Source organism: Eschrichtius robustus, chromosome 12 (genome assembly GCF_028021215.1).
Source record: "Eschrichtius robustus isolate mEscRob2 chromosome 12, mEscRob2.pri, whole genome shotgun sequence".
NCBI lineage: Eukaryota > Metazoa > Chordata > Mammalia > Artiodactyla > Eschrichtiidae > Eschrichtius > Eschrichtius robustus.
Window position 1 is genome coordinate 75,720,778 of NC_090835.1, and position 24,812 is coordinate 75,745,589.

The 24,812-nt window shown below is 35.4% G+C and overlaps 1 protein-coding gene across 4 annotated transcripts in view; it reads left to right on the forward strand.

Moving 5' to 3' along the window:
• Nucleotides 1–24,812, forward strand: part of UBR2 (ubiquitin protein ligase E3 component n-recognin 2) — a 116,005-nt gene that overhangs the window by 48,975 nt on the left and 42,218 nt on the right. For 3 of the 4 annotated variants that reach the window (XM_068557111.1, XM_068557113.1, XM_068557114.1), the window contains exons 8-23: nucleotides 770–890; nucleotides 2,681–2,788; nucleotides 3,134–3,222; nucleotides 4,323–4,421; nucleotides 9,714–9,877; nucleotides 9,967–10,066; nucleotides 11,884–12,012; nucleotides 14,727–14,910; nucleotides 16,031–16,092; nucleotides 16,962–17,072; nucleotides 17,776–17,841; nucleotides 19,526–19,648; nucleotides 19,789–19,852; nucleotides 20,804–20,928; nucleotides 23,215–23,267; nucleotides 24,159–24,261. In XM_068557111.1, coding sequence (XP_068413212.1) covers nucleotides 770–890; nucleotides 2,681–2,788; nucleotides 3,134–3,222; nucleotides 4,323–4,421; nucleotides 9,714–9,877; nucleotides 9,967–10,066; nucleotides 11,884–12,012; nucleotides 14,727–14,910; nucleotides 16,031–16,092; nucleotides 16,962–17,072; nucleotides 17,776–17,841; nucleotides 19,526–19,648; nucleotides 19,789–19,852; nucleotides 20,804–20,928; nucleotides 23,215–23,267; nucleotides 24,159–24,261 — 1,701 coding nt within the window. Of the gene's footprint in view, nucleotides 1–769; nucleotides 891–2,680; nucleotides 2,789–3,133; nucleotides 3,223–4,153; nucleotides 4,253–4,322; nucleotides 4,422–9,713; nucleotides 9,878–9,966; nucleotides 10,067–11,883; nucleotides 12,013–14,726; nucleotides 14,911–16,030; nucleotides 16,093–16,961; nucleotides 17,073–17,775; nucleotides 17,842–19,525; nucleotides 19,649–19,788; nucleotides 19,853–20,803; nucleotides 20,929–23,214; nucleotides 23,268–24,158; nucleotides 24,262–24,812 lie in introns of all 4 variants that reach the window. The other variant, XM_068557112.1, reaches the window with a different exon arrangement.

A 24,812-nucleotide genomic window follows, 5' to 3' on the forward strand; every position in this document is an offset into this window, starting at 1 on the left:
CATGTTCATAACAACATTATTCACAGTAGACAAAAGGTAGAAGCAACTTTAGTGTCTATCAATGGATGAATGGATAAACAAAGTCTATATACATAAAATAGAATATTATTCAGCCTTAAAAAGGAAGAAAATTCTGATACATGCTACAGCGTGGATGAACCTTGAGGACATTATGCTAAGTGAAATAAGCTAGTCACAAAAAGATATTATAAATAATGTATGATTCTGCTTGTATGAGGTACCTGGAGTGTTTGATGGGTACAGAGTTTTAGTTTCACAAGACAGAGAGTTCTGGAGACTGGTTATACAACAATCTGCTTTACAGAACTGCACACTTAAAAATGGTTAAGTTGGAAAGTTTTGTGTGTATTTACTACAATTTTTTTTAAAGTATTGATAACATCACATTTGTGCAATCAAGTAAATTATTTAAATTAGTGTGTAATTACATTAAAAAATTAGTTTAAAGACATAAAGCCAATTTAAGCATTTAAATAATTTATAATTGGTGGGGCAGATTTTCAAATATAAGACCAAAAATTCAGGTTACTTAAAGCTGTAACTTCTTACTTTTTTGTAAGAATCCTAAGATTGCTTCTAGAAAATTAGAATCTGAATAAAGCAAGCCACGTGGTATTTTTCTTACACACATACATGAAAAACTCCCCTATAATGATGAGAGTGTAGCTATATTAAATAAAAATATTAACTTCTTTCTCTAAAATAGCCTTTTTAAGTTTGTTTTTTCATCCTGCCATTTCTTTTTAAGAGAAATACCAGTAGACAGACAAAGCCACTCAAAGTTCAAGTTATGCATTCGTCTATTGTCGCACATCAGAATTTTGGTTTGAAACTTTTGTCTTGGCTGGGAAGTATTATTGGATATTCAGGTAGGTTCATACTTGTGCTAATTGACTTAAAAATGAGCTCATATGCCTTTGCCAAACTGTTTTGGAAAAAATAGCAAGTGGAATCGTTTTTTTGCTTTAGTTTCATGTTTTAAAACACCATCTCATAATATCTTTATACGTAGAAAAAAATCTGTTTCCCAGTTTTGATCCACGGGATCTTTTTTATATGCATACAGAGGAGTCTGTGTTCAAATAAATGCAGGAAACAGTGGGTTAAACAATTGTAAATGACTATAATATGCTAATGAAACCTAAATCTTACCAACTTGATAAAAGAACCTATTTCTTAATGGCGTATCCTGTGGAATTCTCTTCCACAAAGCAAGCTGCATAATGCTACTGTATATAAAACCTAAATGATTAACTGTTTAAAGGATGTCTTTGTTTTGACTTCTACGACTTGTGGTTACTAATAATTTGCAACCCTGAAAATTTGCAAATTTGAAGTTACTGTGTATTTGAGTTTTTGTTTTTCCACAGTCTACAAATTAGATAATCTTTTAAAGGTAGTGATAAACAGAATTAAGAACCTTCACGTCCAATGCCAAAAATACAAGTTTGCTGTGTAACACTGAAGAGTAAACTAGGAATAGATCTAAGCTGTCATACTGTTCTTCAGGCAAGGGAGGTGGTTTGAATAAATGACATTCCAATGTTTGCTATAAAGAAAATTTCTAAAACATTTGTATTAAAAGGCTACTAGAAAGAGTATTGCCACACTGTGAATTGACAGGTGAAAATATGGAGGTGTGGAAATTTAGGAGAACGTGTTTGTTTAATCTAAATGTCTTTCCAGTTATTTCTCTCCTTTTTTTTTTTTTTTTTTTTTTTTTTTGGCTTTGGTGTTTTCATTGGATATCTGTATGCCAAGTACTGTGCTACAGCATTAATGAATAGTATCATGGAAGCAGTTTTCTGCTGAAAATTTTCTTTGAGAAAATTTATTTATCATCAACAATTTAAAGACCTTATCTATTATTTAATTCATATATAAAGTTTTCTCTTTAGCCTTGTAAACAATTTCTATTTGGTGACTCTTATAATTAAATTTTAAAGTTACTCTATTTTTTGGTTTTTTTCGGATTATTTTGCATGCTTGTAGAATACTTTAAAACAGTGGATTTTAAATATGAAACTAGAAGGTATTAAAGTTGTGGTTTTGTTAATACTTATATATAGTTTTTAAGTTTAACATTTAGAATATAATGGAATTTGCCTTCCAAAGCCCCTCATATAGTAGGTATACATAAGTACATAGTGTATTTTTGTTTAATGAAGAACATTTTGCATAACATTAATAAAATGGACTGGTATAAAAGTACAGAGGTAATGTATTCTTTCTTTTAAATGGTAGCACAATTTTATATTATACCTATCTTCAGTTATCATGGGATATGTAACAATTTTACTGTAACCTGGCTTAATTAGCATAGATGCTTAAAAAACCATGTTTATTTCAGTGGCTTTTGGGTTCTTTGTGGCTTATTTAAATTCTTTACAGCATAAGAGGTCATTGCCATTCTGATACACATGTATTTTGTTATTCTGGAATAAGAGTTGGTGTATAATGCAAGATTTGGAATTTTTCTCCATTTTGTGAACATGTTAATAAAATAGTATGTTTACTTTTTCTGAATAAATTTGACCTTAAGTTAAAAAAGAAATAGTAAGACTCTATAGTAGATCCATTTGAAAATTTCTACTAATATGTCATTTTATTTTAATATTTGAAGTTACTGTTTCTTGACTACTTTTCTTCTTGTTTTAAGATGGTCTTCGCCGAATTTTATGTCAAGTTGGTTTACAAGAAGGGCCAAATGGTGAAAACTCTTCTCTAGTGGATAGGTTGATGCTTAGTGATTCCAAATTGTGGAAAGGTACATATCTTAACTACTTTTAAGGTATAGGGGAACTTACACAGGTAATTGGGATGTTAGTTTCTTTTTCATTTGGGGAGGTATTTAATAAATATATTGATGGTTTTTAGAATTAACACATGCAGTCTTATTCTTTGGGGAAAAAACAGATTTGGGGATCCATGATCCAAATTAAATCACCTTTATGTTTTGTTTGAAAAATATATTTAGAAAAACTGATTAAGGAACACACGTAGAGTGTTGCTCTTGACACTTAAAATACAGTTGATCATATGAAAACTTTGGAAACGTAATTTTTGGCTTGTTAGATATATCCTTATCTTACATCTGCTCTTTTTGTAAAAGGTGCTAGGAGTGTGTATCATCAGTTGTTCATGAGCAGTCTACTTATGGATTTGAAATACAAGAAACTGTTTGCTGTTCGATTTGCAAAGGTAAGTAGTTTCTCACTTTTGAAGATTAACGAAATAGGTTATATACAGAGTAACTGTAGTCCATGATTATATCCAGTGTTTGTAAAATTAACAGCTGATAGTAATATGTCAGTGGGTTGATTTTAAATTCTAAGAAACTTCATAAATGATCTTTTTATCTTTCATCAATAGAATAAAATTCTAGCAGTGAGGTTTTTCTTGTTTATCATCTGCCATGATAATGTGAATATCCATCTATGCAGTGTGTATGATGTGAAATGATAAATGAAGACTTTAAACCTATGTCATTGAATTATGTTATTCCTATTAAATTTTGTGTAAGAAAAGATAATTTTAGTTGAAACGACCTGTATATTTGGATGGGATTTAAGAATCATAACTCTAGGTTGTTGATATTATTGAATTATGTTCTTCTCCCTTTCAGCAGCATGTGATTAAGCTAACTGCTTGGGTTTTTTATTCACCTGAATTCGGGGTTATTAACCAAGGAAACATACAAGAATCATTTGGGGAGCTCTTTCAAAATGCATGTGTTTGGGTTCCATTCTCAAACCTACTGAAGCAGATTCACCAAGAATGGGGCCCAAGCATGTATACTTTGAAAGAGCCATCAGGTGACTCTGATAGGCATCCAGAAGTAATGAAAGTCTGGTTTCATCAGAGACAGTGTAAAGCTACTGTGATTTGGCTCCACCCATGTACAGTGACGTCCCAGGATTTTAGTAGCTGTTACTCCTATTTGAGCTCACAAATTGCCATTGTGCTAAAGAAGATTGTATAGTGAATTGATATTTACACAGAATTTAGTTGGCACATTCCAGTCATCATTCTCATAGAATATCTTATTGACTCCTCCAGCACTGATTTTTCATTATAATCCTTAAACATTGGTCATTGTGGATTAGAGGTGAATCTCCCCCTTGTTGTTTAGAATTACCAGCAGTTGCAGAGAGATTTTATGGAGGATGATCACGAGCGAGCAGTGTCCGTGACTGCTCTGTCTGTCCAGTTCTTCACCGCACCTACTCTGGTGAGTAGTGCTTGCCTTTTCTTTGTAACTGATAGTTGGCACTCCTTGCCTTTTTTTGCCTTCTTAATAGAACTATGAGCGTTTGCAGAGTGATTATGTGACAGATGACCACGACAGAGAGTTTTCAGTCGCAGACCTCTCGGTTCAGATTTTCACAGTCCCTTCACTTGTAAGTACTAAAAGACTAAGAAGAATTTTCTTGTTTTCCATTAGAAGAAGTAAAGCCTTAAAATAATAGAGAACTGAGATCTGTATATTCCTGAATAGAAGAATATTTTATTAATGGGTGATCAGACTTCACATGCCTTCAGTCATACTAGAACATGTATCTTTTTTTTTTTTTAATTTTATTTATTTATTTATTTACTTATCTATTCCTGGCTGTGTTGGGTCTTCGCTTCTGCGCGAGGGCCTCCCCAGTTGCGGCAAGCGGGGGCCACTCTTCATCGCGGTGCGCGGGCCTCTCACTATCGTGGCCTCTCTTGTTGCGGAGCACAGGCTCCAGATGCGCAGGCTCAGTAGTTGTTGCTCACGGGCCTAGTTGCTCCGCAGCACGTGGGATCCTCCCAGACCAGGGCTCGAACCCGTGTCCCCCGCTTTAGCAGGCAGATTCTCAACCACTGCGCCACCAGTGAAGCCCAGAACATGTATCTTTGAATGTGTAATCTGGAGGGGGAAAGTCATTTGAACTTAATCTGTACTTTCTCATAGTACTTCCCCGAGGTTTTGAACTGATGAGTTAAAATTAAACTCATTAGTTTAACAAATTTATCCATTAGAAACAGCATATTGTGGGAATTCCCTGGCCATCCAATGGTTAGGACTCAGTGCTTTCACTGCCTGCAAGTTCAGTCCCTGGTCGGGGAACTAAAATCCTGCAAGCTGCGTGGCGTGGCCAAAAAAAGAAGAAACAGCATATTGTATATGATCTCACATTCTAAGAAGCCTCCTTTTCCCTGCTAAGGGAAGGGGTAACTAAGGCAATTGAATCATGATGATTGGGTGATCTTGTACTAAGTTTCGCTAGTTGTTCCAGGAGGCATCACTATGTTTTAGTTCTACTGAATAATTTATTAATATTTAATTCATTAAAAAAAATTTACTGAGCACCTATTATTTATTGGGCACAATTCTAGGTTTTGGGAATGAATGGTGAACAGACATGGGCCTTGCCCTCATGAAACTTACAGTAGGGAGGGAAAGACTCACGTAAATGGTAATTAAAATTATAATAAAAACTGAAGAATTCTGTTGTTTTGGTAGAGTAGGAGAGATCTGACCTTTTCCCACAGTTCAGAAGAGGATTCTGTAGGGAAGGTAACTTTATGCAGGAGCGTGAAGAGGAATCATGCAGAGGAACCAACACTTGAAAAAATCCTGAAGTAGGGAAGGGAAGAGAAGGGAAGAAGTATGGTCGAAGATCCTTGAACACGGAGTTAAATGAGACCAGAAACATAGGCAAGGGCCTAATTGTATGGAGTTAAGAGTATTCTACAGTTATTTTATTAACAAGGTGTTATGTTCCAGCTTCTTTTTTTAATGCCTGTTTTTTCCCCAGATTATTTTTATGTTCAAGGGTATATTCTAGGACAGTTGAAGCTGTCTGAAGTCTATTTAGCCACTAATGAGATATTTTGGGCCAAGTTAAGGATTTTGGTTTTTCTCTTAAGAACATTGGAAGGCACTGAAGAGTTTTAGGTGGCACTTATAGCATCACGTTTGTGATTTTTAAAAGATGATGCTTCTTGTAATTTGGAGAACAAATTTGCAGGAGCAGTAGTGGATGTGGGAAACCTGTGGGGATTGTGGCAGCGGGTATAGAAGTTGTGAGAGATATGTAAGTAGTGAAATCTACTGACGGGCCACATGTTGGGTTTGAGGAATATTAGGTTTGGTGAGTGATTGGTTGTTGGGTTTGAGGGGAAAATATAAAGGTGATTTCTGGGTTTCTGACTTTTGTAACCAAGAGGAGAATGAGTAGAACTTATAAAAAGGGAAAGTGTTGCTTTCAGTTTAGTCAGGGATGAGTTTGAGAAGCCTCTGAGACAATCCCATGTGTGTTCAAATCTGTTTCTCTCCTCCATTGATCCTTTTGTCCATTTCCATGCCAGTACCCAGTTTTAATAATATTAGCTTACTATTCCATTTTGATATTTTATAGAGCTAAATCTTCTTTCATTATTCTTTTCAAAAAAATTCTTAATTATTTTAGGCTTCTTTTTTTTAAAGAAGAATTAAAATCAGTTTGTCAATTTCAGAAACCACATTAGGGTTTTTGACTGAAAAGATGTTGTATTTATAGATAATATGGGAAGAACTGGTATCTTTGCAATATTGAGTATGCCCATCTAGGAACATAACTTGTCTTAAAAGTGTTTATGTTTTATATTTTTGACACTATTGTAAATTATTCATATTTTTAATCTCACTATGGCTAGTATGTAAGAAAACTACTGATTTTTATATATCCATCTTGTATCAGTCTGGTTTTCTTACTAACATTTTCTCTAATATTTTGTGTTGATTCCTTGGAATTTCTAGTAATCTACAAATAATAATCTTTGGTTTTTTCCGATATTTCAACCTTTTATGTTTCTTGTCTGACTCCTTTAGTTAGAAGCACTAGAAAAATAACATATGTATTCATTTATTCAGAGCATATTTATTTAGCACCTTTATTAACTAGGCACTGTTTGGGGCTCTGGAGATAAATATAGCAGTAAACAAAAAAGACAAAAGACCCTGTTCCCATGGGATTTATAGTGCAATTGGGGAGAGACAGATGTATATAATATTTACATATTTATATATTTATTATAAATCAAATGTTGAGAAGTGCTGTAAAGTAGGAAAGCAGGTTAAGGGGTTAGAGAGTGACAGTGGAAGGGTCATATTTTATGCAAGGTTATCAAAAAAGGCCTCTCAGAGAGGTGGTGTTTGAACAGAGACATGAGGGAGTGAGTGATGTGACTAACTGGTGAAAGAGCCTCCTAGGCAGAGGGCACAGCAAGTGCAAAGTTCTGAGGTGAATGTGCACTTGGCATTTTGGAAGAAGGAACCCAGAACAGGCCAGTGTTGCTAGAGTGAGTGAGGAGGAGACTGATCCATGAGGTCATTGAGTCTGGGGATAAAGGGAACATGGGAGTGGATTAGTGCCAGACCTTGAAGGCCATTGTAATACAAGTACTTATATTTTTTGTCTAAGGAAAGTAGAAAAAGGGAAATAGTAAGGAACAGAAATTAATAAAACAAAGTAAATGTACAAAAAAGATTTTTCTCTGAAAAAAAAAAAAGGATGGGGGTAGATCTCTAGAAAGTCTAATAAGAAAAACAGAAAAATTTTTATTTAAAAAGGACTACAAAAAACTACAAACCTTACAGATTTTAAATAGAAAATAGGCAATATTAGGATCAAATTAATCAATATAATTGGAAATTTGTATGAAACGAACAAATCCCTAAGAAAAAACACAGGTCGTTAGAAGAGAAACAAGAAATAGAAAATTTTAATTAATATAAAAATCTTCTCACAAAGAAGTCCCCAGGCCCAAAGGCTATACTGGGGAATTCTTCCAAATATTCAAGAAAAAAATAATACCTGTCTTATATAACTTTTTCTAGAAAACAGAGAAAGAGAATATACTTGCCAGTTTAATTAAGTCCTCTGTAATCTTGATACCAGAACCCAACAATTACAAGAAAAGAAAATTACCATTTAATCTCTCTCACAAACGAGGTTGCACAGATTGAATCAAGCAATATAGAAAAAGGATAATATATCACAACCAAGTTTGGTTTTATTTCCTTAACGCAAGAGTAGTATACCATTTGAAAAAAAAATCAACTGGCGTAATTCAACTTATTAACAGACAAAAAGGAGAGAAAAGATCATATCAGATGCTTTTCCTGAATTCATGATTTAAAACGAACGAAAAATACCTCTTAGCAAATAAAATAGGAATGAAAGAATTTAATCTGATAAAATACCTGAAAACAAAGCAAAAGGTAAAAACCCAAAGCAAACATTATGCTTGATGGCGAAATAGTAAAAGCTTTTTCCCGAGACCAGAGTTTTTTCTTAGGTCAGTGAAATCACATATACTCATTTAATTGTCTCAAAATTGACTAATATAGCAAACAAGAAGGAAAATCCTTTTACTTAACTTGTCAACACCTCCCCTCCTTCGAACTTGAACTTAGTCTTCACTGTCTAGGAAAATTAACAGAAATTAATCCTATTGACTTTTGAGCTTTTTGGGGCCTAAGTCCTGGCAATGGGATGATTATTTAAGAGTTTTTCAAAGGTATGTTTAACTGTATCGATTTTCTCCTTATCTGATGACTTTACAACTTAACCTCTACATTAGAATACAGTTTTACTATATTCTTAGACATCTAACTTCTGCATTGTTTTGTCTTCTTTGAGGGGTTTGGTGATATCAGTCAAAATTTATAATGTATATACACATTAACCCGGTAATTCCACTTCTAGGAAATTATCCTATAAATATCCTTGCAACTGTACATAGTAGATATTTGTTGCAGTATCTTTTGTGATAAATAGCATGAGACTGGGAAAAACCCAAATATCTCACCAGTAAGGGCCTGGCTAATAAAGTATGATAGAAAAGAGTACTGGGGATAATTAAAAAGAGTGAGGGAATTTATATGAACTGGTATGGGACAATCTCCAAAATATATCGAGTGAAAAAACCAAGTGCAGAACAGTGTTTATAATATGCTATCCTTTGGGCAGGGGGGGAGATCATTATACATACCCATACTTATATCTACTTAATAACAGTTATCCATGTCCTATAAATGTATATATGTGTGTATATGTGCATACACGTATATATTATATACACACCATCTCTGGAAGTATATGCAAGAAAACTGCTAACAGAGATTGCCTTTGCAAGGGGGACTTTGGGAGCTAGGAGACTTTTTACCTGTTTTTTGCATCATTTAAGTGTATTTGCTTATTAAAAAATACATTAATATATATATCTATATAGAAAGAAAAACAAAAAAATAAATCTCAACTAAGATTAAGAGGAAGTATGGTGTTTCATACTGAGTTCTACAGAATCTGTGATATAAACCTGTGGATCCTAGAATAATTATACCATACTATTATAGGTGTCTAAATGTCTCAGTTAAGGAAAATTTGCAGCCTGGTTCAGATCCCCCACCCTGAATTGTCTTTGAATAATGAGCCTTGGATCTGTCTCCTTACATTCTGGCATCTTTCTCCGTGATGTAATTGTTGCTTCATACACGTGGCAATTGGAGTAAGTAATTGTTATTTAGAAATACACAAAAATGCATTTATGATATTACATAGTTGTGTTGAAAAAGGTCTAAACTGAAAGAGCTAACCAATGTTGGTGACTTTTTTTTTTTAGCTTTCTGGTAAATAGTTTTTTATTACCATGTACTCTGATATACTTTGTCCTAGGCTCGGATGCTCATCACAGAAGAAAACCTAATGACCATTATCATTAAGACTTTTATGGATCATTTGAGACATCGAGATGCCCAGGGCAGGTTTCAGTTTGAACGATATACTGCTTTACAAGCCTTCAAGTTTAGGAGAGTTCAGAGCCTTATTTTAGATCTTAAGTAAGTTTTCGCTTAATTATTGAACCAGTTGCAACTTGTGAAAGGTCATTGTTTGTCCATATATTCATTGCTGTTTTTGTCTTGTTCAGGTATGTGTTAATTAGCAAACCAACTGAATGGTCAGATGATCTGAGGCAGAAGTTCCTAGAAGGATTTGATGCCTTTTTGGAATTACTCAAATGTATGCAGGTATGTATAAGCTGACACATTTCAAAAGTTGAAACATTTACTTTCCCCCTTTTTCGGTTCACTGAGCTAAATACCTTTCTGTCTATGCATTTTTTTCATATTGGGCACATTTTTAAAAGAATAATTTGGATAGCTACAGTTAGGATCAAGAAGCTCCTCTTAAATGGAAACTCTTAGAAAGGCGTAGAATGCATGAGATCCCAGCAGAGGTTCTGACATCTGCTGTACTTTTGTATCTGGTTATTCTTTTGGTTACCGTTAATGTTCTTTCCTTGGGGGTTGCAGATTGTTTTGTTTTGTTTTGTTTTGAATATCCTTACATGGAAGTATTGTCAAATTAGTTATTTAGGAAACTATAATGTTTGTCTTCTTAATGTTTCCATATTTTTCTTTTATTGATACCATATTTATATGATATAGTATAGAACTCCCCCCCCCCCATTTAATTTTCTTTTTGGAAACACTTCTGTATACAAAATAGAATCTAGAAGCAGAAACTGGTATAGTTAACCAGTTTTTTGTTGTTTTGGTTTTGTTTGTTTGTTTGTTTGGGGCCATGCCTCAAGGCTTGTGAGATTTTAGTTCCCCAACCAAGAATTAAATCCAGCAGTGAGAGCACAGAGTCCTAACCACTGGACTGCCAGGGAATTCCCCTAACTGTAAAAAGATAGATGACGTTGCAGAAAATCTGAGGAATATCATTATGATTCCTTTAGTAGCTTTCTGGCTTTCTTAAGAAAGGAATAAGTAAAGTTAACCTATCATTTTTAGGATATATTCTATTTCCCACGTTGGTGGTAGTTTCTGGGTGTTTTATTATAGTACTTCTATTTTTTTCCTTGTACCTATGGAAACAGTATCTACCTTGGTCATTTTGAATACTTGAAGTGTCCTGTATTTTCTATTATTTTTAATCAGTTCCAATGCACCAGGGTAGTTCGGCTAGTTTCTAAAAAAGTTATATTCTTTTGTATTAAAAGCTGTTTATCTTTTTCTTGTTTTGCTTTCTTTCAGTCTCTATGAAAACTTTGTTTGTTTGTTTGTTTGTTTGTTTATAGCTGCATTGGGTCTTCGTTGCTGCACGCGGGCTTTCTCTAGTTGCGGCGAGCAGGGGCTACTCTTTGTTGCGGTGCGCGGGCTTCTCATTGTGGTGGCTTCTCTTGTTGCAGAGCACGGACTCTAGGCATGCAGGCTTCAGTAGTTGTGGCTCGCGGGCTCTAGAGCTCAGGCTCTAGAAGGCAGGCTCAGTAGTTGTGGAGCACGGGCTTTGTTGCTCCACGGCACGTGGGATCTTCCCAGATCAGCGCTCGAACCCGTGTCCCCTGCCTTGGCAGGTGGATTCTTAACCACTGTGCCACCAGGGAAGCCCTATGAAAACTTTTAGTTACAGATTACAAATAAATATAAAAATTGTATTTTAGTATATTATAGAACATATTTATAAATTCAGTAGCATTTTAAAAGTCTGTCAAGTTTCTTCTGACAGTTTTTTCTATGGATGATAGAGCTAAAAAGGGATTTGAAGGATTGTTGCAGTGAACTATATACATTTTATTGTCTAAAACATATAGAAGATTGCCTCTAAAATAAGTTGTTCTATATTTTACTGGGATTTTTTATTTATAAAATTTTAGAGAATGTTACATAAACATGTTATTTAAGAAGTTGGACTTCTCATACTACTTGAAACTTCCTGTTAGAACTTCTACTTTATGAGTTTTTGTAATCAATATTTCTTCTGCATTATTTCTTAAGTTTCGATGTAAAAGAACAGATGTAATTTTAGTTTATTTAAAAATCTTTTCACTTCTTTTAAGGGAATGGATCCAGTTACACGTCAAGTAGGACAGCATATTGAAATGGAACCAGAGTGGGAAGCAGCCTTCACGCTACAAATGAAATTAACACATGTCATTTCAATGATGCAGGACTGGTGTGCTTTAGATGTGAGTCTCTTCTGGGGTCAGGGATAGGAGATAAATGGAGGAGAGACAGAGATAAACAATTTCCTACGTAAAATCTGAGGCAGTTTGGAGAGGATAGTGGTGATATGTTCATAAAACAGCATATTTTCTGCTTTCCCCTGTATATTCAATAAAAGTTCAAATTCTGAAACCTTAGAAAACTCTTGGAAAATAGATAAAGGAGGATATAATCCACACCCTCTCTTATGTTACTATCTTTTATATATATATATAATCCCATCAAGATTTTGAGCATATAAAAAGAAGTTTATAAATTTATCCAAAAATGAAATTTTACTATTGGTACATTTGTCCTATGTCTTAAAATTATTTTGGCATTCCTTTGGCTATAAAATCTAGATGAGAGCTTGTGTAAGTTGGGAGGTCAGAGAAGGCTTCTGTGAGATCTGAACTGTGTGTCAGAGTTAACTGATGAAAGAGTAAAGAATATTCCTGACTGAGGGACAGCTGCATCATGCTCTCTGATGAGAACGAGTACGGTTGTTCCAGGAGCTGTGAGAAGGCTCTGGTCGGAACAGAGGTTGAAAATAGAGAAGTAAACAGGTGCCTGGCTTTGCAGGGCCTTGGAAGCCATGGAAAGAAGTTTGAATTTTATTCTAATTAAAGTGGGACGCCATTCGAGACTCCCAAGCAGAAAAGTGACATGATCCAATTTACATGTTTTTAAAAGTTACTCTGTGTGGAGAATGGATGGAGGAGGGTAAGAGTAGAAGCAGGGAGTTCAGTGGAGACATGTTGGCTTTCCTTTGAGTTACTGGAAATAATCAGTGGTCAGGTTTGAGAGAAATTTAGATGAAATTGCCAGCTTGCCAGACTGGACAACCGGGAATGAGGAAAACAGAGAGCCCAGAAATAAACCCACACATTATGGTCAATTAGTCCACGACAAAGGAGACAAGAATATGCAATGGAAAAAAGATGGTCTCTTCAGTAAGTGGTGCTGGGAAAACTGGACAGCTACACATAAAAGAATGAAATTAGAACATTTCCTCACACCGTATACAAAAATGAACTCAAATTAAAGACCTAAATGCAAGACTGAAAACCATAAAGCTTCTAGAAGAAAATATAGGCAGAACACTCTTTGACATAAATCGTAGCAACTTTTTTTTTTGGATCTGTCCCCTAAGGCAAAGGAAACAAAAGCAAAAAAGAAACAAATGGGACCTAATTAAACTTAAAAGCTTTTGCACAACAAAGGAAACCATCGACAAAGAGACAGCCTACTGAGTGGGAGAAAATATTTGCAAATGATATGCCCAATAAGGGGTTATTATCCAAAATATATAAATAGCTCAATATCAGAAAAACAAACAACCCAATTAAAAAATGGGCAGAAGACCTGAATGGACATTTTCCCAAAGAAGACATACAGATGATCAATAGGCACATGAAAAGATACTCAACACCGCTAATCATTGGAGAAATGCAAGTCAAAACCACAGTGAGATATCACTTCACACCTGTCAGAATGGCTGTCATCAAAAAGACCACAAATAACAAATGTTGGCGAGGATGTGGAGAAAAGGAACCCTTGTACGCTGTTAGTATGGATGTAAACTGGTGCACTGTGGAAAACAGTATGCAGTTTCTTCAAAAAACTAAAAATAGAACCAACATATAATCCAGTAATTCCACTTCTGGGTATTTATCTGCAGAAAACGGAAACACTAATTTAAAAAGATACATGTACCCCAATGTCCATAGCAGCATTATTTTCTTTGTCACTCACTTCACTCTGTATGATAGTCTCTAGGTCCATCCATGTCTCTACAAATGACCCAATTTCCTTTTTATGGCTGAGTAATATTCCATTGTATATATGTACCACATCTTCTTTATCCATTCCTCTGTGTGAAGTAAGTCAGAAAGAGAAAAACAAATTTCGTATATTAAAGCATTGTTTACAATTGCCGAGATATGGAAGCAGCCTAAGTGTCCATCAGTAGGTGAGTGGATGAAGAAGATGTGGGGGTGTGTGCGTGTGCAGGTGTGTGTGGTGGAATATTGCTCAGCCATAAAAAGGAATGAAATTTTGCCATTCGCAACAACATGGATGGACCCTGGAGGGTATTATGCTTAGTGAAATAAGTCAAACAGAGAAAGACAAATCCTGTATGTTATCACTCATATGTGGAATCTTAAAAAAAAAAAACAACTAATGAATATAACAAAACAGAAACAGACTCACAGATATAGAGAACAAACTAGTAGTTACCAGCGGGGAGAAGGAAGGTGGGGAGAGGCAAGATAGGGGGGATTAAGAGGTACAAACCACTGTGTATAAAATAAATAAGCTACAAGGATTATGCTATAGCACAAGGAATAGAGCTGATATTTTAAAATAGCTGTAAATGGAATATAATCTATAAAGATTTTGAATCACTATCTGTACACCTCTAACTAATGTAATATTGTAAATCAGCTATCCCTCAATTAAAAAAAAAGTAGGGAAGGAGGGAAAGGATTTTGGAATGACTTCTAGATTTCTACAGCTCTATAAAGATGTCATTTACTGAGACAGGACCCTGGAAGAGGGAGCAAGTTGGGAAGAAAAGATTGAGTTTAATTTTGCCCATATTGATATTTGAGGTACTTATACATCGTTGAATTTGAGGTGCTTGGTTAATGTTGTAGAAACCTTTGAGTAACTTACAGAAAACTGTCTTTTTTAGGAAAAAGTATTAATTGAAGCTTACAAGAAATGCCTTGCTGTATTGACGCAGTGTCACGGTGGTTTTACTGATGGTGAACAGCCAGTCACATTAAGCATTTGTGGACATTCAGTGGAAACGATCAGATACTGTGTTTCCAAAGAAAAAGTTAGCATTCACCTCCCAGTTTCTCGCTTACTTGCAGGTAAAGCATTTCTCCCTAAAAGAGAACCCTGAAATTGTCTTTTAAATTGTTGTTTGTGGTTAATATTTATTGAATACCTACAGTGCATTTTTCTGAGAGTTTCACATGCATTAACTTATTTAATCATCACAGCCTGTGAGGTGGGTATTGTTGTTAGGTTTATCACAAATGGGAAGACTGAGACATGGAGGTGGCTCACTTAGCATCACACCGCAACAAGTCAGAGTAGGGATTTTGAGGTAGTTTGCTACCAGAAACCATGTTTGTAATGACCATACCATAGTGCTTCTTCAGACTTCTTAACTACATATACCACATGTTTTATTGTTTATCTCAACCCAGCTTCTAAGTCTGTGTTGTTAGGATTCAAATTGGTCTGTCACTTAAGTGATTGCTAATAAATTGAAACCACCCTAGACTTCCTCTCTCTCTAAGCTGTTTCTTATTTATTGATAACCTTTTTAATCAGCAGGTTGGAGTGAGTCCCAAATTGGGGTGATAAGATTGTAAAAAGCATTCTCTGTTTAGACAACAACAAACAGGACAATTAATCCTTAGTTAACAGAATTAACTAAGGTTGAGCTATAAAAGAGCCCTTTGCAGTTAGGGACTAAAGAGGCTTTGATCCTAAACTGGAAGTTCTGGGGAACTGAATTCTGAGGTCAGGATCAGTGCAGACCATGAATTCCATGGCCAGTTTCTCTGTTCAGTTGCCAGGAGGATCTCTCACTACTATACTTTAAATGGAACAAACTCCATGATCCAGTGGAATATGACTCTTAAAATTGGTATACAAATTGCTTTGATAGTTATATAGCTGCTTTTGCTATGTTTGTATGTCTAACATTTACTTCTGTAAAATGTCATCAGTGTATGTTGGTACATGTAATTAAGACTCCAGTTCAAGTGTGCCTTTAATTCTGAGGTTCATGAGAATAACAATTGAAAAGCTTCATTTATGGATGCAATTCATTTTATATCCTAATGTGTAACATGATAGGTTCCCAAAGAGAAACAGAAAAGAAGTTAGCTATAAAGTTGAGTGAATATTTAGGGTTTTTTTTTTTTATCTGAATGATTTTCACTTATAAAAATACTTTTTTATTTGTTCTCCGTGCAGGTTTGCATGTATTGGTAAGCAAAAGTGAAGTGGCATATAAATTTCCAGAGCTCCTACCTCTAGTAAGTAGTGCTGACATTTAAAAGTAGATATCTATTACAAACCTCCAGTTAGATAATAAGTCATGGGAATATAATATCCAGCATAAGGAATATGGTCAATAATATCATAATAACTTTGTATGGAGACGGATGGTTACTAGACTTATCACGGTGATCATTTCATAATGTATACAAATATCAAATCATTATGTAGTACACCTGAAACTAACATAATACTGTACATCAACTATATTTCAGTAATCAACAAACAAATAAATAAAAGTAAGTATTTACTATGTTCCACGTACTTGAAATCACTTTGAAACAAAATACTAGGGTTCTCCAGAGAAACAGAGCCAATAAAGAGTGAGTGAATGAGTGAGTGAGTGTGTGTGTGTTTGTGTGTGTGTAGAAAGAAACAGAGATTGATTTATTGTAGGGAATTGACTCACATAGTCATGGGGCTTGGCAAGTTTGAAATAAGCCTGGCAACCTGGCAGGCTAAGAGTTTAAGAGTTTATGTCACAGTCTGAAGTCCAGAGGCAATCTGGAAGCAGAATTTCTTCATCCTTGGGGAAGCCTCAGTCTTTTCTCTTAAGGCCTTCAACTAATTGGATGAGGCCCACCCATATCATGGAGAGTAATCTGCTTTACTCAAAGTCTACTGATTTAAATACTGATCACATCTACAAAATGCCTTCACGGCAACATCTACATTGGCGTTAATCAAAAATTGGGTACCATGGCCCAGCCAAGTTGACACATAAAATTAACTATCACACAAACATACCTTAAAATAATTTTGACTTGTGTTTTATATAAAGCTTCCGTCCCTGTAAACCAGTCTTCTTTATAGAGTTGAGATTTTTGTGGTTTTTTTGTGTACACAGAGTGAACTTAGCCCACCCATGTTGATAGAACACCCTCTTAGATGCCTTGTTTTATGTGCCCAAGTACATGCAGGAATGTGGAGAAGAAATGGTTTCTCTCTTGTAAATCAAGTAAGTGTTTTTTAATTCTACGAAGAGTTTTCAGTCCATTCTTTACCTTCTATGAAGGTTATAATTTTCAGTGTACTTAGTCACTGAAAGTCATCTATATTAAAACTGTGGCCCCTGGAAACGAACCTTAAAAGAATTTTTTTTTAAAAAACTGTTTGACAAAAGAAATGTAACCTTAAACCAAAAAGTTTTTTAGAGCTTTTATTCATATTTTGTTAAGAAACAATATCAAAAGTAGAAATGAGCTTTATTTTCACTTGCAGTCATTTTTAGAACAAAGTTGGATATCTTTAAAAACATAAAAAATCTGGATTTCACTTACTTAAATTGGGTTAAAAGATAAAAGTTCTGTTAGTATAGCTCTGAAATTGAGGTTTTAATTTTTAAACCTCACCAAGGCTTGGTATAGGATTTTTCTGTTTTTGATAGCTGTAATAAATCTCACTGAAAGCACTTTGTTAGGAGACCCAGAAAGTTGGCTGCAAAATGTGAACCATAGAGTGACTACTATAATCTGGAAATTTCTAATTAATTAATCTCTACTAAGATAGCATTAACTGCTGGGGAAGCCACATTATGTGTGCACGTTTCCATGTTCATGCTCACATGCACAAGAGCCATGTGCTCTTTTGGTGAGTGGGGAGAGGAGGGAACTGCACAAATAAAAACCTGTTTACCCAATATAATTACTTTTTTTTTTTAGATTTATTACTACCACAATGTGAAATGCAGACGTGAAATGTTTGACAAGGATATAGTAATGCTTCAGGTAAAAAGCATTAAATTTAAAGGTTGTGGGGAGTTTTTCTTCTTGTTATTTCCACAGGACCCAATCATTTATGATCACTCTCAAATCTATAACTGCAGCCTAGCCCTTATCTACTAAGCTCCAAACTCATATGGCTAACAGCTGATAGAACATTTCCATCTAGTTTCCTGGATACATCTCACAGTTAACATATTCAAAATAACTCCTCTTGTGTCCTCCATACCTTCTTCCTATCTTTGAGGTTTCCCTACCTTAGTGAATTATTCAACAATCTGTAGTTATTAGAGTCAGAAACCTGAAAGCCATCCTTTCTTCACTGTCGTCTGATTAAAGACCCAAATCCCTCAAACTGATTTTCAAGGCCTTCAGTACTTAGCTATGTTTAAAATTCCCTGAATTTGTCATACTCTCCCTTAAGTCTTAAAATCTGCACATTAAAAAAAAAAACAAAAAGAAAATCTGCACATTTATTTCTTTTGCTCCCTAGATTGCCCACCCCACCCGCTTCCTTTTCTGTTTACCACGTATAATGTTTTCCTGCGTGTCTTCGTGTTTAGAGTCACTTTCTCCAGGAAGCCTTCCCTGACACACTAAAGTGTGGCTTTGTGTCCCTTTGGGGAGGGCCCATAGCATGATGCTCATCCCCACCATAGCATTCATTAGTCTGGATTGTGGTTGCCTGTTTACTTTTCGTCCCCTGCACTAAACTGTGGCAACTCTGTCTTGTTCCTTTTTATGTTCATTTTACATAGCACAATGCTTGTCACAAAGTAGTGTTTCCATATTATTGCTGAATGGATTTAGAAATTATAGAAAAAGTTACAAAATGTAAATTTCAAAAAAAAAAAAATTATTGGTTCAAAATAAATTAAAATTCAAGTTGATTGAGAAGCTATACAGGAATTATAGGAGAATTAAAACTAATATTTAAAAGCTGTCATTTCACTTAGTATAGCATTTATCACTAAAAATTAGTTTGAGTTCTTTTTTTTTTTTTAAAGGTAAAGCTATTATAATTTTTTATTTATTTATCTATTTATTTATGGCTGTGTTGGGTCTTCGTTTCTGTGCGAGGGCTTTCTCTAGTTGCGGCAAGCGGGGGCCACTCTTTATCGCGGTGCGCGGGCCTCTCACTATCGCGGCCTCTCTTGTTGCGGAGCACAGGCTCCAGACGCGCAGGCTCAGTAGTTGTGGCTCACGGGCCTAGTTGCTCCGCGGCATGTGGGATCTTCCCACACCAGGGCTTGAACCCGTGTCTCCTGCATTGGCAGGCAGATTCTCAACCACTGCGCCACCAGGGAAGCCCTAGTTTGAGTTCTTGATAAGAGTTTAATATGATACATATTTTTTTAAATGCTAGAATTTTTATTACCATACCACGTTTCTGTCCATACACCTGGCAGTGGTAAGAGCCCTGACACAAATCTTTGAACTGAATTTGTAGGGATTATGATATATGGGTTTAGGGAGTGTTTTATTTTGATTTGTTTTACCAGCGTAGATCCCTGTCCACACTTGTAGCTACCACAAGTAGAGATTGGGGCTAAATGGGTTTTCATCTTTTATTGGAATTGATGAAAGAGTAAGCTGCTTTCTCTTGTGCAAGCCAAAATATCTCTCACTAGTTGTTTAGTAGCCCTTTTGACCTTCCTCTTTTCCTTTATCTCAAACATTTTAAAAAAAGACAGGTGTCTCCATGATGGATCCAAATCATTTCCTGATGATAATGCTTAGCCGCTTTGAACTTCATCAGATTTTCAGTACTCCAGACTATGGAAAAAAAATTAGTTCTGAGACTACTCATAAGGTAAGAGCATGCTTTATGAGACCACAATACACTGTTAGAGAAGCATCTTTCATTCTTTTTGGTTATTTTGATCATCTGAGGTAATACAGTACTCTTATTCTTATCTATGAACTTTCTCCCACTACCCCCGATTGTTACAGGATTTAGTTCAGCAGAACAACACTCTAATAGAAGAAATGCTATACCTCATTATAATGCTTGTTGGTAAGTTTGGATCTTTTGGAACATTTATGTATTATATTGACTTTTGTGGTAGCAAATAGTTTAGAATCTGAACTGTTTCCTCTATTTGAGCAGTTACTCAGTTTTAGGGGAAGGAGATGAGAGTGTCTATTTTTATCTCCCCTCTGGTTACTGTAATGATGAGAGAAACAGCACTGTGATCCTTTGGAAGGAGAGAGGACAACTGCTAAAGCAGGATAAACTGGAAGACTGTGTTGGGAATAAAACGGGGGACAGGAGAATTTAGCAAACAAGAATAGGATATTTGGGAGCTATTTACAGTTACTTTATATCTTAGCTATGTTTTTCTCCATGGTTTTGTGGTACAAAAGTGCCCTCTTGACTTCAGATATGAAAATTCCAAGTTAATAGAGACCTGTGGCTAATAGACACAGATTTTTTTTTTCTTATTACCTAAATTTTCAGTCCTGTTGCCTCCATCTTTCCTATTCTTTTATCCTTTACTTTCTCCCACCTCCCGTACTATCTCAGTCTCTCTACAGTCCATAGAGCAGAGAATCCTGGCTACTGTCAGGAGGTAACACCAATGAAGAAGGTCTCAGAAGGTGATATCTTATTTGCCACTAGATAAAAGGACAAAGGAAGGCTCTCCCTCCTACCTAGGCTGCTAGTACAGCTACTGCTGTACCAATTCTTGACTACTTCTAATCCTTTCCCACCTTCTGATCCCATTCTTTCAAAACAGCAGCCAGAGTGCTCTCTCTGTTGCCGAAGACTACGCTCACCTGTTGTGTCAGAGACTCAGAAAGATGGTTAGGAGCTGCTCTCACCCTACCTTGTTGCCAGACCAGTCATTGCTTTCCCATTGCACAGAAAGAAAAATATATTCTGTTGCATGAATTATAAATATATATCACTTATAAGTATTATGATTGTTAAGTGTGTGTATATGTACTTATTCACTGTTGACAGGAGAGAGATTTAGTCCTGGAGTTGGACAGGTAAATGCTACAGATGAGATTAAACGAGAGATTATCCATCAGTTGAGCATCAAACCTATGGCTCATAGTGAATTGGTAAAGTCTTTACCTGAAGATGTAAGTACCTACATTTTAAGAAAAGAAAATTATGGAAATCCTTCCCTACCTGCCAGTCTAGTATGTATAGATTTACTTCTCTGTATCTTTTCCATAGTTGTAAAAACTACAATTCTAGAACATGTGTAACTCTAGTCACTGTTATTAGAAATAATTAGAAAAAGAGAATACTAGGGACTGGGAGTGGAAAGCAGCCTGGGGATAGAATCATTTACAATGAAGCCTTGAAAGAGATAAGGATGCTGAATAAAAGAAAACCTGTTCCAGGACTTCCCTGGTGGCACAGTGGTTAAGAATCCACCTGCCAATGCAGGGGACATGGGTTTGAGCCCTGGTCCAGGAAGATCCCACATGCCGTGGAGCAGCTAAGCCCCTGCGCCACAACTACTGAGCCTGTGCTCTAGAGCCCGTGAGCCACACCTACTGAGCCCACGCACCGCAAGTACTGAAGCCTGCACGCCTAGAGCCCGTGCTCCGCAACAAGAGAAGCCACGGCAATGAGGAGCCTGCGCACAACAACAAAGAGTAACCCCCACTCGCTGTAACTAGAGAAAACCCACGCACAGCAACGAAGACCCAACACAGCCAAAAATAAAATTAATTTTTTTAAAAAAAGATAAAAAACCTGTTCCTTAGAATGGAATTTATATATCCATTAAAGAGGGGTTTTTATAGGGTGTTTAGTACAAAGTTGCATGGGTAGAGATAATGCTTTATAACCTAGAAATACCTACTCAGCTGTGTTGACTAAAGTTTGCTAGAGTTTTTTCCTTCTAAAGCATCCAAAGACTATGCTAAGCCATCTCTCTCATTTTAGTGAATGTAAATTAATATTCATATGGGCATTCATAGATTCAGTTGTAACTATTTTTCCTGCCAGGATCTTAAGTTCCTCTGCCACCTACTTTTCAGCCCTGGGGCTTTTCAGAAACCCAGATTACAGTTGGTTGGGAAAGGACTTTATTTTCATCGAGGCTTTTCAAAGTGATTTCCCAAATTTGAAACATAGATCAAAACTCTTAACCTTAATGTTCATTCTTCTGGGATTTAAACCTTTATTTGTTGCATTGTAATACTTCTCTTAAACTTTGTATTATTTCAAACTTGAAAAACTTCAAACATCTATAGAAATAGAAAACATAGTATAGTGAACCATCACCAGCTTCAACAGATGACCAATCTCATTTTATTTATACCCCAGCCACTGATCTCTACACCCTCACTGGGTTATTTTGTAGAGAATACCAGGTTTACCATTTCATCTATAAATAGAATTGTATATATCTAAAACAGTGGTTCTCAACCTGGGATGATTTTGCCCCCCCCCCCACCCGGGGGGGGTGGCATTTAGCAATGTCACTACTCAGGGCAGGGTGTGTGATGCTACTGGCATCCATTCAGCAGAGGCCAGGATACTACTAAACATCCTACAGTGCACAGGACAGATTCCCACAACAAAAAACTGTCTCGTCCAAATGTCAGTAGTGCCAACGTTGATCCAAAAGATACGAGCTTTTAGAAAAACCTATGCATATGCCAATTATCACACCAAAAAAAATAATAATTAATGATTTTTTAATATCACTGAATATCTAGTCAGAATAAAAATTACATGTACTTTTTTTAATAGGTCTTTGTTAATGGGCTACTTTTGCCATTTCCATTTCTAGTTGTGTATACATGTACTTTTTAATGCAGGAAATGAGGAAACAATTACAGTTTCATTTAGACCATTGGAATAAGGAAGAAATAAAATTTAAAACAGTATTTTAAAAGTGTAACTGCCTTGTACAAAGTGATGGCATCTATATTTACCAAACATTTTTGACCAGAGAATATTTCACAGAATTCCTATGAACAGCTTGTCGTGAATGGGATATGATTTGGGAAATGATGTTTTAACAAAAATAGATAAGAAATTAGTGTAGCTATTTCACAAAATATTGCAAATATATAAATTTAAAATATAAAATTTAAACGTTATGTGTACTTTGTGTTTTTATTTTATTCCTTTTGAAAGCTGGCACCTTGATTCCATATGGTAGTAACTTGTTTTTAATTATATCAGTCTGAATGAATGTTAGCTTACCAACTCAATTTCCCCAACTGCCTATTAATCATTATGTTTACTATGGAATCCTCATTTGTGAAAATCGGGAGAATAGTATATCTGCTTTATACGATTGCTGTATGAAGAAGCTTAATGAGATAAAAGCACAATGCTCAGAGTGCTAGCAGATATTATTATTAACATGAAACACACTTATTTGTTTCCTGTACCTTTAGGAGAACAAGGAAACTGGCATGGAGAGTGTAATTGAAGCAGTTGCCCATTTCAAGTGAGTTTATTTTCTGCTTTTTCACATTCAATTTTATTTTATACATTAATTTTTCTTAGAGTGTTTCCCTTGATGGAACTGAGAATAAAATTGTTGTTTTCAGAGAGTGACAACCACTTTCAAACATACAATTCTGAACTAGATTTCTCACTGACATTTCACTTCTATGCTCTAGCCCTGCACTTAGCAACTTGAAGTAGCTTTATGAGAATTTTCAGTTTTCAGGTGTTCCCTAGCTGATAGTTTCAGATAATTGAAACTAACCTGAGCAGGTGATCTGAGTAAATGCATTGTGCTTTCTTTGTTTCCATTTGAATGTGCCACCTAAGTTGTGGGATAGCCTCTGAATAATGCTTTCTTCGGTGTCCAGTGTGTTGCCCAATCAGTAAACTATCAATAGTCTATCCCCTTAAGGTTGTTGAGGCAGTTTCTTAATCCTGCTTTTTCTGTGCTCTTCATTCCAATGGCATTGTCTTTATTTTTGCTGATTTTAAAAACAATGCATATTTTTAGGGAAAATATAGAAAAAATTATAGAAAAGATTCTCTAAACCCTAAAATTGCATCTGCTTTTTTTCACTTGGTAGAACTTATCACAGACATCTTTACTTGTCAAAATATACAAGTTAACATCAATTTTAATAGTGTTCAGTTGTTTGGAGATGTCATAATGTGTGTAACCTGTCCCCTGTTGTTAGACTTTAAATTGTTGTCACTACAGTGACCATCACATTCACTTGTCCAGTTAGAATAAATTCAAGGTGGACATGCTAGATAAAGTGGACGCACATAAAGCTTTGGATGTAGATGATTAAATGAACCCACAGAAAGTAGTTCCAGCTTACATTCACCAACAGTAGATGAGATTTAAGAATTTTTTTTTCCCCCAAAGGAAACCTGGATTAACAGGACGAGGCATGTATGAACTGAAACCAGAATGTGCCAAAGAGTTCAACTTGTATTTCTATCACTTTTCAAGGGCAGAGCAGTCCAAGGTAATTGAGAAAATTAAAAGTGTACTGAGAAAGGGTTGCTTGGAGTTTTTTTGTTTTTATTTTGTTTTTTCCTAAACAACTTTTACTGCTTTTCACAGATTGAAAAAGGACACATTTTTATTGTAGGAAATTTGGAAAATATGAAAAGGTATAAAGAAGAAAGTGCAGATTACCTATAATACCACCACGTAGCATTTGAGGTTTTCCCCTATTTTGTGCATGCATAAGAAAGATCTATATAATTATATACATACCCACACATATCTAATTGTATGTATTTTATTGGCTTTTGAAGACATCATCAACGTGTATTCTAATCAGTTAACCTATTTTACACTCATTTCAGAATTGCTAGTACTTAACAGTATGCTTTTCCATGGTGACTTAAGGAATTTTCCTGATCATTCTTAGCGGGTTAAATTTTGCCTTTTAGCAGTCTACTCTTAAAAATAAGTTTTCAGTAAATGGCAGTAAACAAAACTTAAGCATGAAGCTTTTGTTTATTAGTTTTCTGGGGTTTTGTTTTTGTTTTTGCTTTTTTGAAGTATAGT